The sequence below is a fragment of the Castanea sativa genome, chromosome 1, assembly GCF_040712315.1.
Source record: "Castanea sativa cultivar Marrone di Chiusa Pesio chromosome 1, ASM4071231v1".
In the NCBI taxonomy this organism is placed as follows: Eukaryota; Viridiplantae; Streptophyta; class Magnoliopsida; order Fagales; family Fagaceae; genus Castanea; species Castanea sativa.
The window spans coordinates 56,313,883-56,328,173 of record NC_134013.1 but is presented as its reverse complement, the minus strand read 5'-3'; the positions used below and the strand labels follow the sequence as shown (position 1 = coordinate 56,328,173).

Sequence of the window (14,291 nt, the reverse complement as noted above, 5' to 3'; positions counted from 1 at the left end):
TTGTGTGGGTTTATTTTTTATAGGCTAAATTCCAAACTACACCCCTAAAGTTTGGGGAACAAAATTTGGCAACAAACTTGATTGTAAACGAAGGTTACAAGTCCATATATATATATATATATTATTGGAAGTGAATTTTGACAAATTTACTATTAAATTACATTTTCTTCTTATATCCTTAATACTTGCATTTCAAAAAGATCAAAGATCAATAGCTATGTATTCAATCAAATATTTAAATTTTATATTTTTGTAGTCTAAAATTATAATATAAAAAATAAGTTTACTGATTGAATAGTAAATAACATCGGATTGACAGGAAATTTGACGTATGTTTTAAGAATATGCAATGCAAGGATTAGATTTTCAAAATATATAGTCATGTTAATTTCTTTAATGAAAAGACTACAACTAAGTTTGTAACAAAATTTTATCCAAGTTTGGGGCTATTTGAATTTTACATCCTAAAGATTCAGAATTAAAAAAAATTTCTCTCTCAAAAAAAAAAAAAAAATCCCTAAAGTTCTATTCCATTTGCATCAACAGCCTCTCCATCCATATTTTTCATTAAATGCCACATAAACATCTCATGCGTATTTAGGGGTGTAGTTTGCAATTTAACCCAATTTCAAAATTTAAAATCCGAACATCTCCAAATTTTAAAAGTGTAGTTTGTAATTTAACCTAATTATTATTTTCTTAAGTAGGCTATAATATGCGTAGGGTTTGCAAGTTTGCATATGGACCAGTCGCATTTTAGAAAATGAATAAATACCCATTTTAGAAGAGCATTAGCAGGACAGAGGCACTTTTAGACTTTGGAGGGTAGTTCCCTCCCTTTTTTATTCTATAAATTACACTTTGCTCTCTTAATAATATCATTAATTTTTTTAAGAGTAATATTATAGTCACAAAATTTTCTGTAATATTTTTACAAACTGTTGATGTAATAAATTTTTGCTGATTCACATTTAGCCCACCACTTACTTCTTATAAAGAAAAAATAAATAAATAAATAAACGAAATAATTTTTTCCATAGCCAACAATAGATTGTGTAGGGGTATTGGGCCCAGTAAGTTATGAAGGACGGCCCAACGAGGTCTTTTGGGCTAGAAACCCAAATCCGAAAACATCAAAATGATTGTGGAGTATTTAAATGTCCCATACCGTCCGAGGAGTAAATTTGTCCTCGGAATGTTAAGCCGAGGATACACAGTATACGTGGAGGACAATAGAAAGAGTGGTGGAATGTCTAAAGTAAAGCTGCTACCACCGCCCATATATTAAAGACTCTGTAATTGATACGCTGACTGTATAGATGGAAGGATGGGACCTGAGCGTAGAGCTTGGAACTTGGTCCCTAATCCCAGCGGGCTTTAAGGAAGAATGGATGGGACAAGTATCCAAAAATCAGGATTGCAACCATAAAGTGCAAGATGATGAAGAGAAGATGAGGAGTATAAATAAGAGGGAAGGCATACGAAGAAAAGAGAGGCTTTTTGAGAAAGAAAAAGTGTATGATAATCAATATTTGTATCCAAACTTGGGAAATACTATTAGAAACTATCCTCGAAAACAGTCCGAGGAGGAATTCTCAGTCTTACTCTTTGCAAACGATTCTTTGTTTTGTTCCATTGGGCCTAAAGCCCGTTCTTTTTGTAATTGTCTAAGCCATCCTTGAAATCTAGATTACAAACCCATCCTCTACAAATTCATTGTAAAGAAAGGCCCTTCAAGCCCATACTTCATCCCAGTCGTGGTTTGGGAATTTGAATTGTGTCCTTACAGATTGCATGCCAAAAAAAAAAAAAAAAACTATCATTGGTAAAGTAGCAGCGGAGACGGTGTGCAACTAACAGCAAATAATTCAACCTCTTTACTCCAAGTCCTCTAAGCCTGGGTATTATACTCGGCTTCCCCCTCTCCTGACCTGTTTCGCATAAACTTAGATAAGTTTAAAAAAGATTGATACAAAAATATCAACAAAACAAGAATCCTTGACCCCTAAGCCTCCATTGTTGGTCAACATTAGTGGCTCTAGTGGCCAAACACAAAAGCCAAAAGAAGAAATGAAAGAGTCAGCCACTAAACAAATAGTTGTTAAATTCAGAAAAAAGCAAAACTCAATAACAGTAGTGTTGGGGTAGCCCAATCCCTGACACTGTTGATCCCTTTTGCCTCTCCAATGAGTAATTAGCAATTCCATTTTCTTTAAGCCATGTCCTTTCAACAATCAAAAGGGTGCATAAAATGTTTGCACAGCTACTACAAATTAATCAATAATTTTGTGCAACACCTGAAGAGATATAATTAACCCTGACAATTATTACTATAATGTGATCATGGATGCAATTAACATTTACATTTTTGTAGATTGTAAAAAGAAAGAGCATCTTCATTGTTGGACCTACGACTCTGACTCTTCCTTCCTAAATAGAATCTTTACTGAGAAAGACGAGAGGAAAGAGCATCTTCCCAATTCCTGTTGGAGATAAACAAGGCAGAAAAGCTTTATGTGTTACTGTTTGATTGTGAATTCTTTGGTGTCCTCTTCTGCTGCATGCATTCATAACAACCATGAAAGTTTTACTACCACTCATTTGCTAGGTTTTGAAAGATTTGGCGACCACAAAAGTACACGTGTTTGTTGCTTCTTTATCCTTTTCTTTGCCATGTCTCATGCCTCAGAAACAGTCACAAAGGCAACTTCTTTTATAATCAGAATATCAAAAAGCAAATGCACCACAACTTTATCTTTCTGGTAAACGTTACGACTCCTTAGGATATAAATTATAGTAAGGAATGAGGCATGGGGGTCAAGGTTGAACTTTATCTATTTTTTTTTTTTTTGACCTTTTTGGTGAAATAGAACAAAATAAACAAATAAAACTTGGCAGATGCATCATATATACTAAGAAAAGAAAAGTCATCATATGCTTAGGGAATTAACATATTTTATTAAGATATTGATGGTTAATTAATTAATATTCTCTTCCAGATTTCTTTATAGCTCTTTTGGATTCGTTTTTTTTTTTTTTTTTTTCATTAGTCTATTAAATTGTTTGTTTATATAAATTATAATTTCAAAACAAAAAGATAATCTAAAAGCAGGCCTATAGAATGAGTTTAATGGATATATTTCATTTTTCACAGCTTTTCCCACCTGCAAACCTTTCGATCTTCGTTGCCCATTAGTTGTTTTCTTAGAGTCAACCTCAAATCCGACCATTTCTGATCAAAATTGCAATGTCTATACAGTATATATTGTCGGAAAGAGAATCCAAGAAAGAAGGATCAAAGATGAGACATACACAAAACCCGGTCTCTGCATGAATGACGTGAGGAGAAAAATTCCAAGTCACGTGATCTGTGACTTTACAAAGTTGGAAATGAGTAAGACTAATTAGCTAGCGCTCCAAAGAAGAAAAAAAAAAAGAAGTATTGGTAAATGTAAAGAAGCCCCTGATTGCTTTTCACATTTACATAATCACATTTCAGGTCCCACTTTAAAAGAAAGAAATTAAAGCTTGACATAGGTAGGGTTGGTACCACCTAAGATCAACAATTGAATAGATTTTTCGACTCATCATGTGCCCCAAGGACTGAAGAAGGGAATTATTATTTTGGGGTGGAGCCCATTGCTACAAATTTTGGGTCATTTCTCATTGTTTTCTTTTTTGTATTGTGGCCTATATTTCATTAGTGATGGAACATATTATTTTTGACAAATCCTAGATCAAGTAATATTGTATAGCTTTGGTCACAATTTGTCACATATTGATCAATTGAGTGGTAGAGTTATGGTGGTGGATCCATGTGAGGACATATCTCTACTATTCAAAACTCGTCACATGGTAAATTGTGGCCAAAGTTGTACTACTTTATAGTTTATATGGTCCTAGCATTACTCTTTATTTTTCATAATTTTTTTAAAAAATAGGTAAATTGATAATTTCAGGTCCATTGTTCATAATAGTCTATAACACCATTTTATTGTTAAATAAGTTGGCTGGTTTGTTTGTTTTAGGCTCCGCCCCTCAAGTTTTCTCTGATGTAATTATAGTTGAGCAAGCATTAGTTGGAAATTCAGTGTAGTTTGTATAGTTTCTGTTGTTTCAATAAAATCCTCTTGATTTTCATCCAAAAAAAAAAAAATTCATTCTATTGTCTATCATTCATAACTCAACAATTGTGAAAAAAAATGTATAAAAAAAATTGTATATCTAAACTAATTGATATTTATAGTTATTATGATACATATGTTTCTCTTCTATGTACAAATGTCTCAATGTTGCAATTTACAATTTTCCCCCTTGAATCCAAGCTTGCTTTCTATTTTGCCCATTTTTAAAAAAGCTTTTGTATTTGTTGGGTTGTGATTGGGAGGGGCAGTGGTAAACCACACTACTATAATATATTAGGCACTTATCATCCTGTTACAAAATAGCTCAACCTCATTTAATGCCAGCAAATTCTCCATCATAGATAGTGGATTAAATAGAATGATCAATACACCAAGAGACGCCCAATTTAGTTATTGTGTCAATACACTGGTTAGCTTTCCTGAAAATATATTGGATTGTTAAGTTAATGAAGTTCCTCATCAGGATCTTACAATTAGTGAGAAGAAATTCCATTATAATATTATTAATAAACTGGTTAATTAGAAATAGCATGAACAATGAGCTCAGCATCGAGCTCAACACAAATCAAACTGATTCCAAGTTAAATTGCTAAGGAGAGTTTGTCCTTCAAGATCCATAGCTTCGTTGTGAGGTTGGATGTAACATCCATGAACCTTGCAAAACCAGATATCTAGTTACCCTCATAATTCCTTAGAAGCCACTCCCTATTGCTGTACCAAGATTTCCAACAGTCGAATCATCAATATTAAGTTTTATCCACCCGCTATGAGGGTTGATCCACTTGACCTAGATGCATTTTCTCGGTGGCTTAGGAGCTTTATCAACCACAATAAGCATTTTGATTTTCGAAGCTGTTAGAATTTTGACTTATAGTTTTAAAAAATTGTCAAATCTAGCTTTTCCGAAAATAAGTCACGTTTTTTTTTTGGTCACTCATTTAACATAAAAGCTATATATACAAAAAACACAGGGTTTTTTTTTTTTTTTTTTGAAAAATGGACGTTAGGTATTTGCTTAAGTACAATTGTTAATATTTTGTCTTTTCTTGGTATAACTATATTCCTACTTAACTTATTTTTAAGCAAAATAAAAAAATAATCTATACCAAACCAACAGTAATACCTAATACAATATAAAAAATTATAATAAATTTAGATGCACAACAAATTCCATAATTATTAAAATGGAAGATTATGATCAGCATGTACTATAAAAGTAACATCAATAATAACCTTATGCGAAAGGGATGTACTAATCACAATTGATCACGTAAGAGGTTGCAAAAAAGAGTTATAAAATTTTCTATATTTCTTATATGGTTGAAAAACTTATAATTTGCCATATGAAAAACTTTATAAGCTGTTTTATTTTGGTTTTGGTAAGGGACAACTGAGAAGGGGACTTATTATTCAAAAAATGGAAGCAATTGAGTATTTTGTTCCCACACGACAAATTCTTTTACTTTTTGGTACAATGTAGTGGACAAAAACAAATATTAAATTATATAATTTTGATGATAGCAAATGGCTTTTTGTGAGCATAGGTTTTTTAATTTAGCTGGAATTCTGAATTCTGCACACCCAATTTAATGTCACACATGTACAGCCATAAGTTATTTGTCTCAATGTGTGTGTTTGTGGGCGTCCTTATCCTGCCATGTTTTGCCGTTTTAAAATGCAGAGAGCAAATTAAATCCAATCGGTAGAGGGCAAATTATAAGCCAACAAATAAAAAAACCCCACATTCTTTCAAGCTTTTATCATTTTATGTAAAAAGCATGGTACATTGGCACATTTTAAATCAAAGTTCAACCCATTAAAATATATAAAAAAATGGAATGAGTATTATTGATACTGTACAGCTAGATATGTTCAATTGAAATATCTATAAAAAAAAAATGACTTGTGTCAATAATTAAAAAAAAAAACTTGGAAAACTTCAGATTTGTAACTTGGCTTTATATCTCTAACACTCTACGTAGAATTTAAAAGGTATACCTTCTAAATTCTTTGCAAAGATAAAATAAAATCTATCTATTTCTTCTAGTACTCCAAAGGTCAAAAGAAGTGTTTTAATTTTTTTTAATGATATTAATTACTTGTTTAACTCCATTTATGTTTGTAATTAGTTTCATATTTTGTTCACAACTTATTTCAAGTATGAAAAACGTGGAAGGTTGCAATAGTTTGAGTATTAACAGAAAATTTAGTCATCATTTTATTATGAATGAATTCACTGTAGATATAAATTGGGTGTCTTGTGATATATTTGATAAATACTGATTAATTGAGCATCTATAATGCAACCAAAATTTTTTGGATTAAGGATTCTCTAAAAAAAAAAAGGACTAAGAATCACACAGCTAAGTATAGTAACTATAATTTCTTTAAGACCTTCTCACTTTTTTCCGTGTGTATATTAAAAATACTTAGTATTCTAAAAAAAAAAAGTATAATAACTATAGTTTAACTTGTTTTTAAGTCAGTTTATGTATAATATTTTAGAATCTCTTTTATTAGATACAATTACATTTTGACAAAACTTAATTGCAATTCTTCTTCTTCTTTTTTGGATAAGAATACGTCATTTTTATTAATTGCAATTCCTTGGGTGTTATAATTTAGATTCCTTATTAAATTCAATGAGATTATCAAATGACAATAAGTCATATAGTTGAATTTTTTAAATAGAAAAATCATTCACTTGAATTTACTTGTTGTAGATTACACATTTAATCTTATATAATAGGTCAATATAATCACATAGTTGAATTTACAAATTACAAGGCATAAAAAATTGCACCTAAACTTTACTTTACTTTTATCCAAATTTATATTTATAAGCAAAATAAACTAATAAAAATAAGCTAAATTATACTTTTTCACCCTAAAATATCAATCCAATTGAACTATCAAAATGCACGGCTGACCTTTTGATTTTAAAAATATGTTATACTTAACCTCTTACAGTCTATTTTGTTGTTAATTCTAACAAAAATTTGGTATTAAAGATCAATTTATCTCTCAACTATATGTATTGGAGAGAGGGTTAAATTAATCTTTTAATACTACGCTTCGTCAAATTTACCCAAGTGTAATTAAAGTTCTAGTCTAGTATATATATTAAAAAAAAAAAGTAATTTACTACTCATAAAAATAAAAATAAAAATAAAAAGTTATTCTAAAACACACGCTAAAGGTTATCAAATACAAATAGAACTCTATATAAAGCAGTTAATTAACGGGCTAATAATAATGACTTAATGAGAGAGAGAGAGAGAGAGAGAGCTCCAATCATTGTTCTGATTTTCTCATTAAAACAGTTTAGTCATTTCTGTGTACCCACCCACCAAAACCGTCCGTTACTCGTTATCGTTTAGTTTGCTTTTGAGTTTTGGCTTTCTTCGTTGGCGCTTCTCTCTTGCTATTTTGCACAACCTGGATGAGAATCTAAAATCTTTTATGCCACCCCACTTTGCTCAGCTAAGCTAGAGCTTCCTTTATTTTATTTTTTTTCTATATCTCATGCATTCCTTGTGAGATGGGTAGGTTTCAGTTTCACTTGTAGTAAAGCCTTGTACTTGAAAAACTTGCACAACCACAGAGAAAAAAAGATAGTTTTTTTTTTTTTTGGGGTGTGTCAAAGAGATTTTTTAGAGTTTCTCACATTTCCTTTTAGAGCCAGCTAGTTGTTGAAGTACCTTGGAGTGTGTGTCTTCTTATTCTTCTTTTTATTTGTTTTGGTTTGTTTACTTTAGACTTTCATGTGAGTATCACAAAAGCTTATTGGTTTCCGTGACGGTTGTCTCTGATGTACTAGTCATTATACAGTGATAATGCAACTTTTTCTGTTTAAAGTTTGTTTTTTTATCCGAACTTTGTGGCATCTGATTTAGAAAAATTTTCATGTGGGTTTAGAAAGAAAAAAAGAAAAGAAAAGAAATATCTTGTGGGTTTGATCCAAAGGGGTGTGGTGGTGAAGGTTGGTGAAAGTTAGGATTTTTGTGTTGGTGGGTTGTGGATTGAAATATGAAACAGAAGGGCGTTAAGGAAAAGGGTTCCTCAGATGTGAGTGGGAAAGTGGTGGTGGTTGCTGTTAAAGCATCAAAGGAAATTCCAAAGACAGCTTTGGTGTGGGCTTTGACACATGTTGTTCAACCTGGTGATTGCATAAGGCTGTTGGTGGTCATTCCTGCTCACTCCTCAAGTAATTGTCTTTGTCTTGAACCTATTGTTTTGTTCAATGATTAACATTTTAAAAGTTATCTCAAAGGTATTAATGAAATGATGTTAAATCTCCTTTTTGTTTGGTTTTTTATTTTTTAATCTGAATTATGTTCTTTCCATTTGATTTATGTTTTGTTGTTGTTAGTTGGATATGCCTTTTCTTCTGTCTTGTTGCTTTGCCTGTAATATGCAGCTCATGACTATATTTGTTGGAAACTCTTCTTATATTCAAAATTACATGTTGAAGAATTGAATATTCCTTCTTAGCATAAATACTTGTAACATGCCATTGCATTTTGTGTAATTATAAACTCTTTAGTTATAAAACTGTGAGTATTGGGTAATTTTTCTGTTCTCAGACATGAGAAAGTGTCAGTAATACATTTTTCTTGTTCACTTCTTTGGCAATAAATATCAAGGGTAAGCAGTATTGATTTGTGATAGTCTGTTGGAAAATTTAAGAAAGACAATGATAGCAATTTAACCTCACAGACAATAGGGAGTGATTGAATTGTTGAGGCATGTCATTCCTCTCGATCTATGCTAATAAGAGTAAAATGAGCTTCTGAATAGCACGGCATGTTTGATGATATCTTTGTTTCCTCTTGAGATGCCCTTGAGTGTATGAAACTCATAAGCAGAATGGAGAACTTCCACTTAACTTGCAATGAACATATGATCCTCTCTTCCTTATACTCACTAATTGTGTATCTCATGATTATTACCATGCCACATCATCTTCGATACAGCACATATTTGAAGTGTTGTTGAGTTTAGGCCAACAACACAGCATCAGCAAAATCAAATGATCCATAGCTAAGATCAGTTGTGCATATCGTCTATATATACTACAATATTTAATTCTAGTCTAGATCGTGTTTCTTCTTCCTGGTTATATTGACTTTGGGAAGTAAATTTGATGATTGATAAGAAATCTGTATATTTCAGGTAAAAGGATATGGGGCTTTTCAAGATTCACCAGTGATTGCACCACTGGTCACTGGTGGTCTCTCTCAGGAACAAGTTCTGACAAGAGGGATGATATTGCAGATTCATGCTCTCAAATGGTGCTTCAACTCCATGATGTTTACGACCCAGAAAAAGTTGGTGGTCCAGAGCATTGTTCTTGTCAACAATTAATTCTGATGTACTTAATGTCTAATTTAAAGAGTTTGACACCTGATTTTTCTTCATAGATAAAGGTCAGGATAAAGATTGTCTGTGGCTCGCGTTGTGGAGTGGTAGCTGCTGAAGCCAAGAAAGCTGGATCAAACTGGGTTATATTGGATAAGTAATAAAAATAATGTACACCTTGTTTTCTCACATGACATATTGTACTGTTTCTCATCTTGAGAAATTCATTTAAAACTTGGGGCATTGCATATGGACATAGGCTGTTGATCTCACAAAAGATGTTTATTCAATTCAAAGATGTTGAATCAACGTCTTATGTCTTTTTAAAATTATTTCGCATTATATGGTTTCCTTCATCTGTTTGTTCATTTTCCCCCCCAATTTTGTACAGACAATTGAAAACTGAAAAGAAATTCTGCATGGAAGAGCTGCACTGCAATCTTGTTGTTATGAAGAAATCTCAACCAAAGGTTCTACGTTTAAATTTGGTAAATTCACCAAATACAGAATCTGAAGTGGGTTGTGTATCATTTGAAATTGAAACATCTCCAGGACAACTGAAAAGCAAATTTGAAAAATGGAATATGATTAGAGGTCCAGCTGTGACTCCTGTAAGTAGTCCAGACCATGAGTCACCATTGACTATAACTGATGTTGGAACCTCATCTATATCTAGCTCAGATCCAGGAACTTCGCCGTTTTTACTATCTGGAATTTCTGGGATCCTAAAGAAAGACCTTCAAATTGCCACAAAGGAACATGAAAATCTGGACGAATGTGATTCTGACACAGACAGTGAAAGGCTGAGTTCTTGTTCCACAAGCTCATATTTCCAGCCATGGACGTCAAACATTCTCAGTTCTAGTAGTGAATATTCAAAACCTATGCTGGAAGGTTCACAAAGACATGATGGGAAGGCTCTAACTTCCGCATATGAAGTCTTGCTGGAGAAATTGTCTAAATTAGATCAAGATCCTCATCATGGATTGTTAAATTATAGACTTGATCTGGACTTAAGCAAAAGTGTAAGAGAAGCAATATCATTATCGAGAAATTTACCTCTTGGCCCTCCTCCATTGTGTTCCATATGTCAGCACAAGGGACCTACATTTGGGAATCCTCCCCGATGGTTCACTTTTGCTGATCTGGAGTTTGCTACAGGTGGATTTTCACAGGCTAATTTCTTGGCTGAAGGTGGATTTGGTTCTGTACACCGAGGTGTCTTACCAGATGGCCAGGTTATTGCTGTCAAGCAACACAAATTGGCTAGTTCTCAAGGTGATCTTGAATTTTGCTCGGAAGTTGAGGTCTTAAGTTGTGCACAGCATCGTAATGTTGTGATGCTAATTGGGTTCTGTGTGGAGGACGGAAGAAGATTGCTGGTTTATGAATACATTTGCAATGGGTCTTTGGATTCTCATCTTTATGGTAAAATTTCCCTATCCTTATTTGTTTTTAACTTACCAATATTCAATGATGGTAATGGTATTGTGGATGTGAACAGCCAGAATCTCTCTTGTGTGGGAGAATTTCCTGTTTACTTAAGGTTTTATGTGACAAAATTTATATCATGCTTTTAGTTTAACACTTTAACATTAACCAAATGAGCTGAGAAGATCAAATTGCTTTGCCTATCAAATAACTATCTTTTGTAAATGGGTACCCTTTTGTTAGAAGTGTGTATGACATCCTGAAAACACTTGAATTTGAAACTTGATTTTTTATTTAACAAACTATTAATGTCATCACTTTCACCAACTAACAAACCTGATTTTGCAGGACGAAATCAAGATCCACTAGAATGGTCTGCACGGCAAAAAATTGCCATTGGAGCAGCTCGTGGGTTGAGATACCTCCATGAAGAATGTAGAGTTGGTTGTATTGTCCACCGAGATATGCGGCCTAACAACATCCTTCTCACGCATGATTTTGAACCATTAGTATGTCATACTCTTAAAATCTTTTTATTACACAGAAGACCTGAAAATACTCATACCAGCCAGCCATACACTGTTCATGATGGGCTTCTGTGTGTTAATGTTGTTTCTTCTGTGTCAAATTATAGGCTGCATCATCAAATGCTTTTAATTGCTTGTTTATCAATAGGATGTGAAAACTGACTGCTATATCTGGACTGTAGGTGGGAGATTTTGGACTGGCAAGGTGGCAGCCAGATGGAGACATGGGGGTGGACACAAGAGTAATCGGAACATTTGGGTAAAACCAGACAACATTTATTTTCTTCTTGGTTATATACTGTTTGCAAACAATGACGAAAGAAATTATGGCTTTCTGTAGGTATTTGGCTCCAGAATATGCACAAAGTGGCCTAATCACGGAAAAAGCTGATGTGTATTCCTTTGGGGTAGTACTGGTGGAGCTCGTTACAGGGAGGAAAGCTATGGACATAAACCGGCCCAAAGGCCAGCAGTGTCTCACTGAATGGGTATGAGTCAATTTACCTTCTATATATTTGTAAAATACATCATTAATTTAAATAATTGATAAAGATACTTAGTATCTTACAGTTATGATGCAAAGTATTTATCTTCCTGTTTATCTTGTTCCTTCTGGGTAATTGTACATGTGTTTTACCGAACAAGAATCAATTTACTTTCAAGTTTTTTCATTGGTCATTGCTTATGTTTTAAATTGGAGCAGGCACGGCCTTTGTTAGAAAAACAAGTTATTCAAGAACTGATTGACCCATGCTTAAGGAGCTGCTACTCAGAGCATGAGGTTTGTCGTATGCTGCAGTGTGCCTCATTGTGCATCCGTCGCGACCCTCATTCAAGACCTCGCATGTCTCAGGTTGGAGACTCAGAATTCATATTTTGTACTTTATAAATATACAGACAAGAGTTACTTGTGCCCGTCATATTAGAATCATTGGGAAGCATTAAATGAGCCTGGGACTCCAGGTGGATGAACCTTGTAAAACAGCCACTATTCCCCACTGCACCCCCCCCCCCCCCCTTCCAAAAGAGAGAGAGAGAGAGGAGAAGCATACATTTTATTTGCCTTCTAAGTAGTACCAATTCAATAATTGACAAAAAGGATTACTTAGAAGAAAATTTCTGAGGGCCAGTGGAACTGATAATTATTTGCTAGGCAATCTGCCTTGGCATTAAAATTTCTGTGATTTCTTGAACAAGGTAATAGTTGCAAGTATGCTTTTATAGAAATATGTACCAATTACCGCAGCCCTTGACTAGTTGCTTGAAAGAACATCCTCCAAGGATTTTTCTTCTGAAAATTCTTGCAATTTCTATTACTTAGAATAATGTAATGGCCATTTATCATTTTAGGACAAAATCATCTGAACTTTGTCTACTTTTGATAGTTGTAGGTGTTGAATATAGAGCCTATCAGAACTGACAGTTATTCATTCATGGTTCCCTTACTTTCTGTTTGTACTGTTCCCTTATAGGTGCTTCGCATGCTGGAGGGTGACATTGTCATGTAATCAGACCTATCACATTTCAATCTCTTGGAAGCAACGGGGGAAGAAAAGTGACCAGAGAAGCTGCAGGCTGAGGCATTCCAATGATTAGATATGATGTTCTTCTGCAGGGTGAAGGGCAGCAGTACAAACTAGAGAGTGTGAAGGGAGCAGGGAGGCCTTGTGGAAGGACCATTTGTAAACAGTCCGCATGATAGGAGTACTTCAATTGCCTTTGCCTTTTTTCCTTTTGGTTAATTGAACAGAATACGGTAGGGATGTTGGCTGTATAGTTCTAAGAATACGACCAAATGTAAATGATGTCCTTTTTTGTTAGAGATTGAGAGTTCATTAAATTCCCTTGTGCACATTCAATTTTTGGTTAGTGAGGATATGTATTTTACTCTCTCAAATGTCCAATTCTTAGGACCTCCTCTCAACTCTGCCAAGAATAAATTAGGGCTGTAAATGAGCCAAGTTTTGTCAAGTAGTGAATGTTTGAGCTCAGCTCAACAACAAAAGTAAAATGTTCAAGCTCAGTTTAAGATCGAACCAACCCTACAAAGAATGTTTGAGCTTGTCAAAAAGTCCTAAAGGTTGAACTTGAGCTCAAACCTAAGGTTAATACTATATCAAGCTCTTAAGCTAAAGATCCAATATAATATATTATCAAATCCATATCAAAGCTTATTATTGAGCCCATTTGTTTTGAACGAGTGGTCTCAACTTTGAATTAATTAAAGGTTGAGTAAAATATGTGTTTATTTGTCGAGTCTATTTCAAGCTTATTACCAAGCCTCTATTTGGCCTTATCTTTTTTTGTTTTTTTTTATCAAATCCTATTATTCGCAAACATGTTCATGAGCAATTTATTTTTCTTGGATTTGACTTATTTATTAAACAAGCCTAAAACTAAGGCTCAAACTTGGCTTGTTTATAAACAAAAAAATATACACGAGTTTTTTATTGAATCAAGTTCAAATTATTTTATAAATGAGTTTATTTACGACCCTAGTCAAAATCTTGTAGCTCAATCGGCTTCTCCTAGTTTTTTCAACAACTATTTTCAGGATTCAAATCCTCCCTGCCCTAACTATCGAAAAATAAATAATAACAAAAAACTATGTTTCTTTTGCCAAACACCAAAAAAAGTTCTTTGAAAGATCCAATCACTCAAGAATAAGATGTTTGTCCTAAAAGATGTTTCTCTTGCCAAACACCAAGAAATATTCTTCGACAAATTACTTTACCGGTTGAGCTAACTATTACTCACTTTGCCACCCTAAACTACAAAAATATATGATTCAGATTAACATCCCAAAGTTATAACTTTATTTCAATAT

The 14,291-nt window shown here is 33.4% G+C and overlaps 1 protein-coding gene across 1 annotated transcript; it reads left to right on the top strand.

Annotated features, from left to right (window-relative positions):
* The first annotated feature begins 7,537 nt into the window (after window positions 1–7,537).
* Window positions 7,538–13,361, top strand: LOC142615469 (inactive protein kinase SELMODRAFT_444075-like). Its single transcript, XM_075788211.1, has 9 exons — window positions 7,538–8,352; window positions 9,321–9,475; window positions 9,569–9,663; window positions 9,898–10,934; window positions 11,286–11,446; window positions 11,647–11,723; window positions 11,805–11,952; window positions 12,168–12,317; window positions 12,937–13,361. The coding sequence occupies exons 1-9, from the start codon at window positions 8,175–8,177 to the stop codon at window positions 12,970–12,972; spliced, it is 2,037 nt and encodes a 678-aa protein (XP_075644326.1). The 5' UTR covers window positions 7,538–8,174; the 3' UTR covers window positions 12,973–13,361.
* Window positions 13,362–14,291: the final 930 nt, after the last annotated feature.